This window comes from Prionailurus viverrinus, chromosome D3 (genome assembly GCF_022837055.1).
Source record: "Prionailurus viverrinus isolate Anna chromosome D3, UM_Priviv_1.0, whole genome shotgun sequence".
Classification (NCBI taxonomy): domain Eukaryota; kingdom Metazoa; phylum Chordata; class Mammalia; order Carnivora; family Felidae; genus Prionailurus; species Prionailurus viverrinus.
The window spans coordinates 95,156,664-95,173,501 of NC_062572.1; the positions used below are offsets into that span (position 1 = coordinate 95,156,664).

The 16,838-nt window shown below is 52.4% G+C and overlaps 1 protein-coding gene across 5 annotated transcripts in view; it reads left to right on the plus strand.

The window, feature by feature from the left end:
- ATP9B (ATPase phospholipid transporting 9B (putative)) overlaps positions 1-16,838 on the plus strand; it is a 248,910-nt gene that overhangs the window by 171,065 nt on the left and 61,007 nt on the right. For all 5 annotated transcript variants that reach the window (XM_047828023.1, XM_047828022.1, XM_047828019.1 and 2 more), the window contains one exon: positions 8,898-9,040. In XM_047828023.1, coding sequence (XP_047683979.1) covers positions 8,898-9,040 — 143 coding nt within the window. The remainder of the gene's footprint in view (positions 1-8,897; positions 9,041-16,838) is intronic.

A 16,838-nucleotide genomic window follows, 5' to 3' on the forward strand; every position in this document is an offset into this window, starting at 1 on the left:
ATGAACACCTGCCCGCCCTCGCAGAGAACCTGGATTCTGGATTGCTGGCACAGTGTGTAAGCGCATCTGTGAGGCTTGTTGTCAGTGTCTCCACACCCCTACTGGCTTTTCTCTGCCTTCTCTAACACTTGCTAAGAGTTGTGTGGAGCTCTTCCATTAGTCTTGGGAATCTGTTTTCCCTGGAATTCTCTTGCGGCCATCATATACTTTGTGGCTTTGGTGTCAGATATATACAAATATAAATTGTTACGTATTTCTGCTGAATTACGTATTTTCTCATTATAACGTGACTTTCTTTTTTTTTTTTTTTTTTTAATTTTTTTTTTCAACGTTTTTATTTATTTTTGGGACAGAGAGAGACAGAGCATGAACGGGGGAGGGGCAGAGAGAGAGGGAGACACAGAATCGGAAACAGGCTCCAGGCTCCGAGCCATCAGCCCAGAGCCTGACGCGGGGCTCGAACTCACGGACCGCGAGATCGTGACCTGGCTGAAGTCGGACGCTTAACCGACTGCGCCACCCAGGCGCCCCATAACGTGACTTTCTTGATCTCTGCTCAAGCTTCCTGTGTTAAATTCTAGTTTGTCTTACGTTAACAGCACCGTGCCTGCTAGTCAAGTGCGCTCGGCTTGGCTGGCTCCGTTGAGCACTTCCCTTCTCTGTGTGTATGTGTGTCTCTTGGGTTTGAAATTTTATCTTCTCTGACAAATTTTGACTGTTGAGTGCCCACACGGTTATTGTAATTCTGTTACAGTTCTGATTTAAATTTGTCATCTTATCTTGGTTTTTTAGTGTGCCTTACCTCTCGTAGATCTTCCTCCTTGCTTACCATTTTCCTTGTAATTTTTATAATTGCACTTCTCTGCTAATGAGTTGGGAAGGTTTAAGCTATTTTTGTTCTTCTAGTCATTACCCTGTAAACAGAGAATGTTTTTCTTAATCTGTCAAAGTCCAAAGGCAGCTGTTTCCTTTACCTGTCACCTTAGCCCATGTTTACCTCCCCTCACCCCTTTGACCTTGTGCCGTTTTCGCCATTTATTTTAATTTCGTTCATTCTTAGGCCTCAAGGATACTGTTGTTTTGTACATTCCCCGTATATTTTGGTGTACATCCGTGTTCATTTCTTACCCTGAGGCCTTCCATGGAGAATAATTTTCCTTGTGTCAAAAATTTATTCTTTTGTCCAGTATGGCTTTGTTGGGAATGTGCTAGGTTTCTGCTTGGCTTTCCTTAGAAACCGTTTCTCCTGCGTTCCCGGCTGCCTTCTGGCTGCGGCTAGCGGGGTCCCCAGGGCCTGTGCTCCTCGGTGCCCTCTGCCTGCGGCCGCTGTCACACCTGCTCCCTCCTGCTCTGTGCTCAGCCACCCTGTGTCCAGACTGAAGCTTCTCTTCGTAGAATGCTTAGGATTCGGTGCATTTCTCGAGTGTGTGGATGGGCCCTTTCCTTTATGCCAGAAAACTCTGGGTTTGGTCCTGCTGTGTCCTCTCCTTTGGGGACGTGAATGCGAGCTGTGTCAGGTGTCCTCCCCATGCTCTTCGTTGGTCTTCTCTTTTTCTTCTTTTCCACCTTCTGTCTCCATTCCCCGTTCTGCCTCGTTCCAGCGACCCGTCTTCCAAGTCGCGATCTCAGCCTTGGCCGTCAGACCATTCGCGTTCCGAATTTCGGTTATTGACACCTTTTAGTTCCGAAAATTCTGTTTGGTGTCTTTATCACACTGCTTACTCGTTTTTATATTTGCGTTTTCCACGCAGGTGATCACTCTAGTTTGGTTCCTGGGTCCTGTTTCTCAGTCTGCGTCGGTCACAGGCTGCTTGCTGTTCCTGTCGGTCTTTCTCTCTCACTTTTTCCTTCTGGCTGTTGCACGTGGTTTCACTGAGTGCTGTGTGGCGTTTGTTGTTGCGTGCTTCGGTTTCAGTTTATGTCTGGGGTGTTTTGTGGGTTTTTTTGGTGATTGTATTTGAGAAGCTAATTATAGGAGTGATTTGAGATAAAAAACGGAAGCTGTCTTCTTGAAGCATATACCCTGCCTCTGCTGATACATGGAGGTGCCTCCTGTCACGGAACATCTTCCTCCGAACGTGAGATTCACTTCACAGTCCCTGAGTTGTGGGAGCCTGGCTCCTTCTCCACGTGTGGGCACACGGCTCCCCAGTCCCCTCTTAGTGTGGGGCGGAGCCCCTCTTGGCCTCTTATCCTGGAAAGAGGGGCCTCTTGTGGGACCTCCACCTGCCTTGGTCCTGGCCTTTGTGTCTGCTCCCCGCACCGGAAGGCTGCTGACAAGAAAGCTCAGACCATCGGGGGCTGGCGGTCTCAGGGCAGAGGGGGTCCTGTGGTCACTTCACCTGTGCGGTACCTGGTCAGGGCCCAGCCCAGAAGCCCCTTACTGTCTAGTCTTCTTCTCTTTCTTTCCAGAAACTTAAAAAAAATATTTTACATGTTATTTCTTACTGTTTTCAGTGGGAACATTGGTTCAAGTAGGATAGCCAGCCATTACCTGAGATCACAGAACTCCCTTGCAGTTTTTATGTAAAGAAAGCTGGGGGCGCCTGGTGGTTCAGTCGATTGAGCATCTGACTTTGGCTCGGGTCGCGACTCGCACGGTTCATGGGTTCGAGCCCCGCATCGGGCTCTGTGCTGATGGCTCAGAGCCCGGAGCCTGCTTTGGATTCTGTGTCTCCCTCTCTCTCTGGCCCTCCCCTGCTAGCGCTTACTCACTCACTCGCTCTCTCTCTCAAAAAATATGAAGTAAAACATTAAAGAAAAAAAAAGACAAATTTGAAAATTTCTGATTAACTTCCATGGCAGTACTTTCCAAGGGTAAAACTTCCAGGTCCTAAGTGTGATCAACTTTATTCCTGAGAATGTAGCAAACTTTCTTTTAAACACAAAGTACAGCTCTATCATAGTGAACCTGGGAAATGCAAGCTGTTAAGACAGTGTCACCCGGATAAACTCTGGTATGTCCATTCAGTGAAGACTGTCCGTCAATAAAAAGGAACAAAGTATTGATACAGACAACCACTGGGGCATTTATAGGACATTTTTGAAGTTACAAAATTACGATGGACAATTCAACGGTTGCCAGGGGGCAAGTCGGGGGCAGGTGGGGGCTTAGCTGAGGAGCGTGCGAGCTGCATGGAACCGTTTGACCCCGATGGTGGATGGGGTGTGACATGAGTCTGTCCTTGGGACACAGAAAGCAGAGAGCGCGTGTGAAAACTGACAAAGCCCGAGTGAAGTCTTCATCTGACTTACTCGTATTGTAACCCCAACTCTGCCTGGGGGGTGTGCTATGGCGGTGTGACGTGTCACTGGGGAAGCACCCGGGAACCCTCCTGGTTTGCTACTTCTTGTGAGTCTTAAAAACGACGTCAAAGTTAGAGTTATCAAAAAGCAAAACACTGTCCCCACCTTTGGTCCATGAGAGTTAGTGTATTCTGGGAGGTGGAGGTCTCAGGCTCTGGAATGGGGGCGACGAGCTTGCATTCGTGCCCTGAGGCTCCCGCTGCTGTGGCCTCCGGAGGGTTCTTAACCTGTCGCCTTTTCCCGTCTGCTTCCTCATGGGATAAAGTTTTATTTAAAATAATGCCTCAGTGGCGTGAATTCACTCTTCGTGCCTTTGTCCTTCTGAGTCTTGCCCCATTCTTCGTGTATCCGTTTCTGTTGGCTTTTAACATCATAATAGGTAGCTCTTTATATTGGCCAATATAGTTATCTCATTTGTCTTTTTTTTTTTTAATTTTTAAAAGTTATTTATTTATTTATTTATTTATTTATTTATTTATTTATTTTGAGAGAGAGGGAGAGAGAGAGAGCATGCACGTGCACATGAGCAGGAGAGGGGGAGAGAGACAGAGAAAGTCCCAGGCAGGCTCTGCATTGTCAGCGTGGAGCCCGATGCGGGGCTCAAACTCACGAACCGCAAGATAATGGCCTGTGCCAAAATCAAGAGTCATTCACTTGACCGAGTGAGCCACCCAGGCACCCTTCTCATTTGCCTTTTAATTGCGGCACTTTTTCGTGATAGATCGGTACGTGCAATTTTTAAGTTAAGTATAAATCTAAGGGAGCATTGGTTAATTTATCACACGGGTGCAGGGAAGGTCAGCCACGCAGCCCGTTCATTGGGTGTGGCTCGAACGGGAAGCCCAGCGCCCCTTGGGACTCTTCTCCCCGTCTGTCGACTCTGCTTTCTTCTGGTTAAGTGTCATTCTCTGCCAGACCTTCCTCACCTGGTTACACAGACGGCGTCAGAGGCCTGAAGCCCGTGTTCTGCTCACTAAATTACACAAGGAAAAAGCAGATACTTTATTTCGGCCGGTTCCAGAGTGCGTCTCCCCTGAACCCACCAGTCGTCTTGTATGTAGCGTGAGTCTGTGAGGCCCGGCGCCCTTGCCTGCCCTCGGAGGCCGGGGTGGGTCTCTTGTGCCGCAGCCTTGCGTGTCTGCTGTGCGTGCAAGGCCCCCGTGGAGCGGGTGCTGCGGGACCCCTCCTCCTCTCCTCCGGCCTGGCTTCGCTGTGGTCACTGTCCCCTTTGTGTAGAGAGCCGAGCTGAGCTTTTCCAGCCCCAAGCCTTCCACCTTTTCATCTGGTCCCTTTCTCCTGGTGAGCTTGCTTACTGACGTTTTGACCCAAGCACTACCTGCCTGGTTTGGGTGGCTTGTCACGGGTACCTTCGCTGCTCCTTCGTTCTTAGGCTGTTGGAGACATTTTATTTGAAGGTGCATCAAATTGCATATACTTAGTACTTTTATTCATTTATGAACTAAAGGAAGTGTTAGTCCTTTAATAGGAAGGTTTATCCCTTTGACACGTTGACACAAAAGATTTGGCCTCACTCCTGCACAAATATATTTATACTGCTGCCATACAGGATGACTTCTGCGGGCGGGCGTGTGCGTGCGCACACACACACACACGCTCACACACACCCCTTAGCACTGGCTGCTGCATAGCACATGCAGTGTTTCACGTGGCTCCCCGGTAAAGGCTGAAACCATTCTGAATGTTGGGGAAGGCCTGGATTGCTTTGGTGTCCTTCACCCCATATCTGATCCCGTGACCAGCATTTGCTTGTTGTGGATGCTCGGGAGGTTGGCTGACATCACTCTGAATGGAAGGCCCTCCGGAGTCTGCCCCCCTCTCCCTAAGTGTGGCTCGGAGCAGTGGTGTATTCTCAGAGCCCCCCGTGGAGCCCCGGGCCCTGGCGCGCCACCTGCCGCCCTGTGCACAGCTTTGGACTCTCCTGGTGGCTCCAGGATTTCTTGGGTTCAGCTCGTCTGGAACACTGACACTCCCCTTTATTTTTCCCAAAACACCACGTTATTTCAAATCTCCCACGCCCGCTCGGAAACGTAATGCGGTTCGGAATTTTGCTCTACCAATTTAAGCTACTTCCATGCCTTTCCAGATTTTCTGTTCTTAGGACCCAAGGCCACACTTCGTTTATCCTTGTGCACACGGCCGTGGGTGCAGTGCAGGCAGGTTCTCAGGGCACTCGGGTGGCTCTCCGCCTTTGTTCCACCTAAAGTCCTGCCCGGGCCCTCCGAGCTCGCGTCCTGCCTTCGCTGCTGGGGTAGGGCCTCCTGTACACCCCTGTCCGTTCCGTTTTGGCCCAGGGCCCGTCTCTCCTATCAGACCTTGTCTGGCTGTTGAGACCGGTGGTCGTCTGCTCCAGTGATGCAACTCACCTGTTTTTACGTGTTAGTGCAGTTTCCCACAGCCGTCTTGCACACACGTGGCATTTTACAGGTACCGTTACCGAGGCTCGGAGGACTCAAGTTGTCGTTTGTCCAAGATGATGGAAACTTGAAAATTAAGAATCAGTACAAGTCACACGTCGCCTTAAACCTGTACAGTTCAGGTACCCACGCGTCTTCCGGGCGGAACATGGAAAGCAGGTGCAGGAGGACTTGGGCCGTGCAGTGGGCAGGAGGTGATTACTGACATACGGGAAGCGAAAGGAAAAAGGAACCCAGGGTCACTCGCCAGCTCTGTCCTGCTGTTCACTCGTGTGGAGAAATGGCTTCCTCATGGAGAAACCGTAAACTTGCTGTGTGTTGTGGCGCAGGGAGAGGACGGTGTGTCGAATGCCTGCGCTTAAAGGCTTTTGTGGAAAGGCGAAGGCTGGATGCTCGATCGGCAACAGATACAGTCGTCTGAAGCCTGGGAAGAGGTCCAGGTCCTGACGGAGGCCCGAGCGGCACCGTCACTGCGTGGCATTGGGTGAATTCAGCCAGTGAGGCTTGAACATCCCCGGCCACCCTCAGTATGTCACAGAGTGTAAAGATGTCACAAGATGAAGAACGTTGCGGGAGATTCAGATAAAACCACATCTGTCCGTTTCCTTTAGGTGACAATTTACAGGAAAGGGGTTTGATGACTTTTGATTAAAACTTCTCATTAAAATGACTTTTCTGGGGCGCCTGGGTGGCTCAGTCGGTTGAGCAGCCGACTTCGGCTCAGGTCATGATCTCGCGGTCCGTGAGTTCGAGCCCCGCGTCGGGCTCTGTGCTGACAGCTCAGAGCCTGGAGCCTGTTTCGGATTCTGTGTCTCCCTCTCTCTGACCCTCCCCCGTTCATGCTCTGTCTCTCTCTGTCTCAAAAAGAAATAAACGTTAAAAAACATTAAAAAAAATAAAATAAAATGACTTTTCTTTTGCTCAGATTAAGATCTAAGACTAAGCCCCGGTCAGGCAGGAGTGCACGTGAGCTGGTCCAGGTGGATTGTCCCCTGAGCAGCCGCAGGCGCCGGGCCCAGCGTGCCAGCTGAGATGCGCCAGGCAGGTGGGGCCTCAAGGACATCGAATCGCATTGCGTATTTTAGGAAAATACACCTCACCTTTACCCGGGGCTCGGGTCGCCTCCTCAGACATTGTGTAGAGGAAGGAAGGCTACAGTAGGGGGGTTTGGTCAGGAAGGTGGGCTGGTGAGACGGCCATGCTTCCCAGTTAGCCTGTGCTCGAGCGCGACCCTTCCTGACGCCCTGGCCGGGCCCGTTCCCGCCACCTTGTGTCACACTGGCTCATGAAACAGCAGGTTCTTAGGGCTCTGTGACGACAGCAGTTGTTTTGTTAAATCGTGGCCGTTCGTGATGTCGAGAGGACCCCGTGGAAGAACCCAGAAGGTGCCCCTTTGGTGTCCACTCAGCCCCAAGCCCAGCAGCACCCTGTGAACTCCGGGAAAGTACCCATTTGCCCTGTGGTAGTTGAGGCAGGCTGACGTTTTCCAAAATAACTTGACCCCGGTACACAAGAGAAGAAGGTCGTGCTCCCGCACCGCGTTGGCCTCTGGGCCTGCCGAGCCCACCGTGCTGAGCTCCACAGGGACCCACACCGCCCCCTACACCCCCTGCACCCTGGTCATCAGTGGCCTGGCCCCCTGCCTGCCCCTGCCCGCTCGCTGGCCCGCTGAGCCTCTCACTTGACTGTCCGCGTTCAGAGGGTCTGTCTGATCGCCGATACCCGGCTCACAGACAAGTCCACACAAGACGCCGCGTGTCCCTCCTCCAGCCCCCGTGCCCCTCAGCCTTTCCAGGCGGTGGCTCTTAGTGGCTGCCGCTGGGACCCTCGCCAGTGCTCCTCAAGCTCCTCGCCGGCCGCTCTGGGCGCTCACCCCAGCCCCACAGAGAGAGTGGTGTCTGCACCCCAGACCTTAACAGGAGGCCGCCTGTGAGGCCAAGAGGCTGCCGTGCTCTGCCCCCCGTGCCGTCCTGGGGTGTCTGTCCTCCCTGACCGGCGGGTCTCCCTGCCGTATCGGCATTGTAAGTAGCCAAGAGGTCGTGAGGCCGGTTTCAAAGGTCTGTGTATTTGTCGATTATGACTTTTCTTTCTGACCGTGAGAGGTCTTAGGAGTTTTGAGATGGGAGCGTTACGGACAAATAACTCATTATGATCATTTTAATTTTCTTTAACTTGCCTACAGGCTGTCTTTGCTGACTCTGACTCCTTCACATTGTTTTCCAAGTGTGCTTTTATTGTTACGAATTGCCATTTGGGTCGCATGATTGAGGGTCAGCAGCCTCACCACATGGTGGAGGTGTGTCGTGTCTGCTGTTTTTGTGACACAGTTACACTGGGCACAGATTTTTTTATGGGCTTTGACGCGTATCTGATGATCTTAAGTCTCATCGTTACCAAGAGCAAAGCGAGGCCAGAACTGCTAGGTACAAAAGTATGAGCAGAGTGGGTGCTTCACTTAAGCCAGCAGGTGGACGAGTGCAGCTTGGGTCAAAGAGGCGCCATTTTTAAAATGTACTCCAGACTCTGCCTAAGCCTAGTCAGGGGCCTCCGTGGCTCTTGACTGTGAGACCCTGCGCTGCACCTGGTGGCCTGGCCCCGGCTACTCTGATCCCGCCTCTTGCCACTGTCCCCGGTACCTGCTTCTGTCACCGCCCCGGGCCTCAGGTCGCAGCCCTGGCGTGGAAGCCCGGCCCTGTGCGGGGCCGAGCGCTCCTCCCGGGCGAGTTCAGCCTGGGAGTCACCACCAGCGGGGAAGCCTCCTGTTTGTTCTTTAAAATGAGCACACGAGCACATTTTGACAGTCTCTCCCAGGGAGGCACCGCCTGAGCCCCATAAACACAGATCTCTCCTCTGGGCGTGCGTGGGGCGCGTGCGGCCACCCGCCTTCTTCCCGGACATCCGATTCCACGCGCTCGGCTGTAGGGCGAGGATCGGGAGCCCGTTTGACCGCCACCTGCAAACACGTTGTGGGGCGTGAAAAGGTTCGTTTGTTGGCTTAAGTGTCAACAAATTCGTTTATTTTAAATGCTGAAATCCAGTATCCCCAACCTAGTTCACGTAAGGTCAAAGGTAATAAATGTCTGTGGAAAACGTGAGTGTGAGGGTGTTGCCTGGCTTTGGACCACACTGACAACTCTGGTCGGTTTTATTCGGCAGTCTGCGCGTGAACTTGGACATGGGCAAGGCCGCGTACGGGTGGATGATCATGAAGGACGAGAGCATCCCCGGCACAGTCGTGCGCACCAGCACCATCCCAGAAGAGCTGGGACGCCTGGTGTACCTGCTGACCGACAAAACAGGTACCGAGCTGGCATCCAGTCCGTAGTGATCCTGTGTGTCCACGTGTGTGCCCGGGGTGTGTGTGTGTGTGTGTCCGTCCATGTGTGTGTCCACATGTGTGCATGGGGCGTGTGTGTGTCCATGTGTGTGTGTGTGTCCGTCCACGTGTGTGTCCACATGTGTGCACAGGGCGTGTGTGTGTCCATGTGTGTTCACGTGTGTGTCCACGTATGTTCAAAATGTGTGTATTCACATGTGCATGGGTGTGTGCGCTCACATACGTGCACAGAGCATGTGTGTCCACGTATGCTCACAGGGTGTGTGTCTACTGTATGCACGGGGCGTTTGTGTCCATGTATGTTCAGGGGCGCACATGCTCGTGTGTGTGTGTGTAGCAGGGTATTGAATTCATTCACATTTAGAATTTTCCAGACCTTGCCCTGAACACGGGCACACAACTAATCTTCATCTTGGAATATCATCAGAATTAGCAAAATGTTAAATCCTTAGAGATTTAAATGACGTGCCTGAATATTTTTAATTCTCTGCAGCCTTACAGTTCTTTCTTTGTTTTAACTGCCTTTACAACATCTCTGTGGAGGGGACGTAAGAGGAAAAATTGCTTGTTTATTACAGGATGGTACTTTTGAGCTGTTGGGAGGGTACGGCGATGTGTGTATGGCTTTGGTATTTTCACAGTAACCCTCCTAAAGAGCCTTACTAGAAACTACCCCATCGGGTCTGTGCCTCAGATTTTATATTTTTTTATTTCACTTTTAACTTTCTTCATCAAAGAATTCTTGTCAATACGTAACATATTCAATAAAAGACGAACTGAAGCCAGTACGATAATAAAAGTCCTATCGACAGGTTAAAGTCCCTACCTGATTGATCCATTCGTGGCTTAAATTCCCAGTAATTCTTGGTGAACTGAAAATAAGAGAATACTTCTATCACATGGTAAAATATGTCTCAAGTAAAATTCAACATTATTTTTAACAAAATGTGAGAACAAGCTTCATCATAGGAAAAGTAAAAAACTAACGTTGTGATTTAGCATGTGTCCTAGACGTTGCAGTAAGACAAGACACAGAAGTCAGCCGTACAACCAGAAGAATAAGCGAATATTTGTAGATGAAACAATGAACCAAGGAAGCCAACTGCTAAAAATCAGTGAAGTGGCAGGTCACAGGGCAAAATGACAGAATGGCTCCCTGCGCGTCAAGCAGACTGAAGAGTAAAAACCCGCTCGTGGCGGTGCGAGGGAGCATCAAGTGTGGGCGTAAATGTGAGGGGTGCGAAGGTGGTCAGACCTTCCAGAGAATCGTGAAGGAAGATGTGACCCAGTGGAGAGACGGGTTGCGGTTCCCAGCGAGAAGACTGGGTATTTTGCAGTCGTCCACCTTCACGAGGAAGTGAGGCGTTTACCGCGGTTCGGTCAAAATCCAGCTGTCAGGTGGCGTTGACGTCCGGTCTTCGTGAGGGCTTGTCTTTGTAGCATCTCCAGGAACTTGCCGGTAAGTTCATGCATGGGTTGTGAGATCAGAAATAACGAGGAGCTTAGGCTCAAGACGGTACCCTGGGAAGATGCCTTCAGATTCCTCCTTCCCACCCTCGCGGAGCTGACGGGAGAAGATTTTAAGAACAAATCTGTAACGGTTGTGGCGAATAAGCAAAAGCGCCCTTACAGAAGTGAATGATTTCTGGAAACCGGGTGGAGTTATTTTGATGGAGAAGCTGGAGCCAAGCAAACCCAAACTCAAAATGGTTCCTAGAGTGACCCTGCGGAGATGCCGGGACGCCTCCCCAGAGCAGCGTCCTGGAGACACACGGAGGGGACGGGTGCGGGCTGAGGTGGGCGAGGGCCTCAGCTGTCCACAGGCGGTGGGAGGGACCCGCCCTCCACAGCCCACAGCCTGCTCTCTAACCGCGGTCTAACAGATGAGAACAGCTGCGTGCGCTGGGACCTCCAGCGCGAACAGGCCTGCTTTCCCCGAGAGCAGGGGTTCCGTGACAGTTTACCCAGAAAGAAACCCAAAGGAGCCGTCAGGAGAGCGTCTAGAATTACGGGACAGCTTAGGTACACCTGTAAATTCATCCTTAAAATTTAACTGCATTTCCTATACCAGTAACAATGGGGGCATTTAATTCCAAAAACGCCAATTAGAATAGCAACAAAAAGTATATTAAAAATAAATTCAAACAAAACCCGTGTAAGGCCTATACGGATGTAAGTTCTTACATTCTGGAAGACCGAAGTGGTGGATGGGCACACTGTGCGTGAGTAGGCGTCTTCGTGCGGTGGAGACGTGGCTTGTCCCCACGTGAAGACCCCTGACCTGTGAGGGGCACACCGTGTCGGGCCTTCTCTCCGCTGCGGGTGGGAGTGTTACCTGCTGGGCACTCGTCTGGGCAGGCTCCGCGCAACACTGCCTCTCGGGAAGCAGCTGCGTGTCTGAGACAGGAGACGACGTAAGATGGTTCACGGCATCGTTTTGGAAAACAAAACCGAACAGTGTAACACCGGAAAAGCAGTCACTGGTACAGCGTAGAAGTTATGGAGCATTATGGGGCTCCCGGGTGGCACCGTAGGTAGGGTAGCTGACTTGGGCTCAGGTCATGATCTCACGGTTCGTGAGCTCGAGCCCCACATCGGGCTCTGTGCTGACGGCTCAGAGCCTGGAGCCTGCTTCATTCAGATCTCAGGTCTCCCTGTCTCTCTGCCCCTCCCCCGCTTATGCTGTGTCTCCCTCAAAAATAAATACAAACGTTTAAAAACATTTAAAAAGCAAAAATAAGTAATCTGGGCTCCTGAGCTTTAAAAAGAATTACAAAAAAGTACATAAAGCACGTTAGTGAGAGGTGCCTGGAGGCTCAGTCGGTTAAGCGTCTGACATCGGCTCAGGTCACGGTCTCACAGTTCATGTGTTCGAGCCCCGCCTTGGTCTCTGCACTGAGGGTGTAGGTCCTGCTTGGGGTTCTCTCTCTTTTCCCCTCCCCTGCTCATGAAATAAATAAACTTGAAAAAATCTTCTGCATTTCATCCTCCGAAGGCCTTTTTGTACCAGAGGTCACGGGAGGGGATTCCCGCCGTCACTTCCTGTTTTGAAGACGTGGAGCTTGAAACATGTTTTGGATTTAAAACAGTTTTCGGTCTCGACCTTTCTCAGAACCTTTGTCGGTAACCACAAGGTGAACACCACTTACTGAGCACGTCTGTGTGGCACACGCGGTGACAGCCGTGCACTGTCCTTGTCCCGGGCCGTGTGGCAAGTCCACCCAGTTGCAGGTGATGGAAATGGGGGACAAGGTGTGGAGTCCCGTCACAGCTGCGGGCACATCGCAGACACGGCACTGTCCCCGCTGTGACTGTAAACGTGCTTGTCACACAGGCGGATGGGGGCACTGGCACACGGGGGCTTGAGCCCTCGCCGCTGGGCGCCGTGTGGCCTCGGGCAGACGCCGGCCTTCCGGGCAAAGCCCCGTGTTGTTGGCCAGGCAGGTTTTGTGGTGGGCGTTACGCAGGGGAGGCGAGGGCAGTGTGGCCTTGCTCGCCTTCCAGAACCTGCCGGCCCACCCTCTGCCTGCAGCGCCCCCCTGCGGCCGGTAGGCCGCTCTTTGTTCCTTCCTCTGTCGTGGGACTAGGTTGACCCGAAGTCAGCCGGGGCTTAGCAGTCACGGCGGGTGGCTGTGGAGAATCCGGGGTGTGAGTTTGCAGACACGGTCCGCCCGCGTGATTGCGACCAAGCTGTGGTGTGACGGGAAACTGGAACCGAGAGGCGCCAACGTAGCCGGGAGGCGGCGCTCGGCGTGACCGGGACCAGGCTTGGGCTCGGTCGACGAGCGTTCTGATGGGAAGCGACCATCGCGCTACGTGTCGTTGGCCACAGCCGAACGGAAAATGCAGTCCCCGTGATTGCGTTCCCGCTCTCTTCCCGTGGACGGGAGAGCAGTGTGGTGTAATTAGCTGTGATTAGAGTGCACGTTTCCGGTAAGATCTGAAATTAATGATGTTGCCATAGTGACACGTGTGCGGCCGCCAGTGCGTGAAACGTGAAGTAATTCGCTCGACGAGAGCAGACATCTGTTAGCTGCCGGGATGCAGACACCGACAGGGAACACCAGGCGTGCGCTGGACCCCGGGACAGGTCGTGGGTACTGGCCACAGTGAGGCCACCGTCCCCGCTCTGGACAGCGCCACCGTTCGTGCGACCGGACCGCGGAGGGCTCGGTAGGCTCAGCTCCAGCCAGGCTGCAGCCTCTTAAAGCAGGACCTTAGTCCCTTGTTGAGGTTCTGATCTTGACGTAGAACAGAGCTTTACCAAAACACCCCCCGATACGACAGGTTCTTCGGGAGGCACGCGGGGGTCCCACCACCCATTGCCCCGCGTGCCCTGCGTGCCCTGCGTTCCTGCTCCGAAGGCCGCCTGGTCTGTGGCGGGTGGCAGCAGCGGAGCGTGGCACACGTGAGATTTACGAGCGGGCGCGAATGTCCTGGGAGCCAGGGGACGGCGCTCTCCTGCCCAAGGACGACAGCCCGGCCTCGGCTTTCACGGGGCGGAGCGTCTGACCAGTACGGGATGCTCGGCGCACGCACCCGCCTGCGGTTTGCAGCGTGCACCGATGGGCGCGCGGACACACGCGGCGCTCGAGCAGACACGTACGGTCCCGGTTATCGTGAGCGCTTGACGGAAAGCCCTGTTTACAGCAGGTACAGTGTGGGACTCAAGTTCAATAGGTGCGACGCTTTGAAGAATCGACGTGTCCTCGACGGTGTGGTAACTGAGTCTTAATCCCTTCCGAGTTTGGTTTCCCTTCCTTCTTTGTAAGGTCTGCCCAGCTAGGCCCTTCACAGGGAAGTCCACGGGCCACCGCCCTCGCTCTCCTACAGCAGATCCGGGGCGAGGCCGCATCCCAGCCCGGGAACAGCTGACCTGAAAGCTTCGCGTCTGCCTCTCCAGGGACGTCTCCCCCGGGCGGTTCTGGATCGCATCTGCCGATGCCCCGAGGTGGGCGCCCGCAGGACTTTTCCCTTAGAAACTAATACCGTCTCTGCGCGCTCTGCTCCTCGTACTCCGGGCCGCCTGCCTCAGTAAGGGGCTACACCTCTCCCGCTTTCCAGGAGTCACAGACCTCTTCTCAGAAGATACTTTCTGTCCCCGGTGCCATCAGAAAGTATCACCGAACGCCAGGTCAGTGGGAAGCCCTCCGGTGGCTTCTGTCTGCCCCTCCCGTTGCCGGCCCCTCCTGCTGACAAAGCTGCAGATTTGGGACATACTAACGTGTTGTATTGAGATGACAGAAATTGTCAAAACTATCAGCTGGTCGAAACCATGAAAATTGTTTGACTTGAAAAATAATCTTGCGTTGCCGACTCTTTTTTTTTTTTTTTTTTTTAAGTTTATTTGAGAGTGAGTGCAAGCAGTGTAGGGGCAGAGAGAGAGGACAGGGAGAATCTCAAGCAGGCCCTGTGCTGACAGAGCCCGCTAAGGGGCTTGAAGTCCCAAGCCGTGAGGTCACGACCTGAGCCGAAACCCAGAGCTGGACGCCTGACCGACTGAGCCTCCCGGGTGCTCTCCCCCCTACTCTTTTAGTAACTGATTGAACCCTAGACTTTCCTGCTGTTTGAAAGGGCATAGGAAGTCTGAAACTAGCCCTGAATTCCCTCCTCAGCATTTCAGAAACAAAACACAACTGAACTTTAAAACGTGCCTTTCGCGTAAAGGAATGTCTTTAACGCAACAAGATGTGAACGTATTTACTCAGGTGGCCAAATAACAGCCAAATATTTCATTGTTTGATGAAATGAGAGTCGTCTGTTTGAAAACATCAGTTACGGCCTCCTTAAAACATGGGTTATTAGCACTGGGAAGTCATACCAGGGGCAGGATGTGCCACCACCCGGCGTTTGACTCCGACGACAGGTCCCCAGGGCAGGCTACTCTCAGCATTTGGCACAGCTGCTGGGCAACCGTCACTGCAGTCAGAGCCTAGGACGCTTTTGTCCCCCGCAAAGCCACCTGATACGCACCAGCAGCCCCCACGCTTCCCCTTCCCGCACTCAGCCCTCCGTCACCTCTGACGACCTTCTGCCTCATCAGCCTGACTGTTCTGGATTTCTCACATGGATGGACGCACGTTGTGTGGCTTTTTGCGTCTGGCTTCTTTCGCTCAGCATAGCGCTTTCCACGTTCAGCCACGTTGTCGCATCTGTTCGTACTTCATTGCAGAGTAATAGTCGTGCGGGTCGACCACGTTCTCTTCACGCGCCTGCCCTTTGAAGGACATCGGAGTGGTTTCTGCTTTCTGTCTGTCAGGAAGAATGCCGCTGCGTCCGTTCAAGGCTCGAGCCAGGGCAGGTAGGCGAGGAAAAGAAAAAGGCATCCACGCTATAAAGGGGAGTAAGACTCGTGTGTGGCATGGTCTTTACACAGAAAATCCTAAGGAATCCCCTAAAAGTCTGTTAAGATCAATAAATGAGTTTAGTGAGGTTTAAAATACAAGACGAATACACAAAAGTGAACTGTGTTTCTACACACTAGCAGTGAACTATCCCAAAATAGAATTAAGAAAACAATTCCATTTACAATGGCATCAAAAAATAAAGTCGGTGCCTTATAGGGTTACGATAGCAGCAGGATTCCCCAGATTGATTCATGCACTCTACAGAGTCCCTTTCAGTCCCAATTGCCGCCTTCGTGGGAGTTGACAGGCTGACCCTACAACCCCTGTGGAAGTGCAGGGGACGCAGGGTGGTGTCAGCAGTCCTGGGAAAAGAGCAAACCGGGGGACTCCACAGTGCCTCATCACAGAGCCTACCACCAGGCAGTCGGGGTCAGACAGGGTGGTGCTGCCTGTGAGGGCAGACGTCGGGATCAAGGGAATGGAGTCGAGACTCCAGACATCAGCCTGACAGCGGCAAGTGGCTTTCAGCAAGGCTGCCTCGATACACTGGGGGATGAAGGGCGCCTTCCGCAGGCCGTGCTCGGAGAAACCACACGGCCACGTGCAGAAGAATATCTGGGACCCCTGCCTCACACCACACGGAAATCGGCATAACGTGGATCACAGACCTGTATGGAAGCTCTAACGTGACCATTCTTTTAAACTGGTTGCTTCCAGAAGCTTCTCAATTTATTTTCTGTTTCGTTCTCCTTGGCTACGTTAAGCACCAGAATAAAGAGCTTTTAGGTATTTGCCTCAATGTAACATTTGGGTTATAAACATAACCCGAAAGGAGAAAGAAGTAGTTCAAATCTGGATTTAAGTTATCTTTTAATTATTTTAAACTAAATTTTATTTTATTTTATAAGTTTTTTTGATGTTTATTCATTTTTGAGAAACAGAGAGACAGAGTGCACTCAGGGGAGCGGCAGAGAGAGAGGGAGACACAGAATCTGAAACAGGCTCCAGGCTCTGAGCTGTCAGCACAGAGCCCGACGCGGGGCTCGAACTCACGGACCGCGAGATCGTGACCTGAGCCGAAGTCGGACGCCCAACCGACGGAGCCCCCCAGGCGCCCCTACGCTAAATTTTAAAATCCAACAATATATTTACTATTCCAGCATCTGCTTGTATGTGTCCGTGGGAATGATGTGGGCTCCCGTATTTTCGAGGGATCTGGGCACGTTACTCTAGAGGTTTCTCCAAACAGCAGCAAGAAGCAGAGTGTAACGGCACAGATGGCGTCGGGGTCCCAGAACTTGAAACGCTGTCACCAGGCTAACTGGGGACAAGTAGCTAAAGCAGCCCGTTAAAATAGCAGTCACTCTTCAGCCCCAGATTCACTGTCCAGAGATAGTCTGTGAGTGGAGCGGT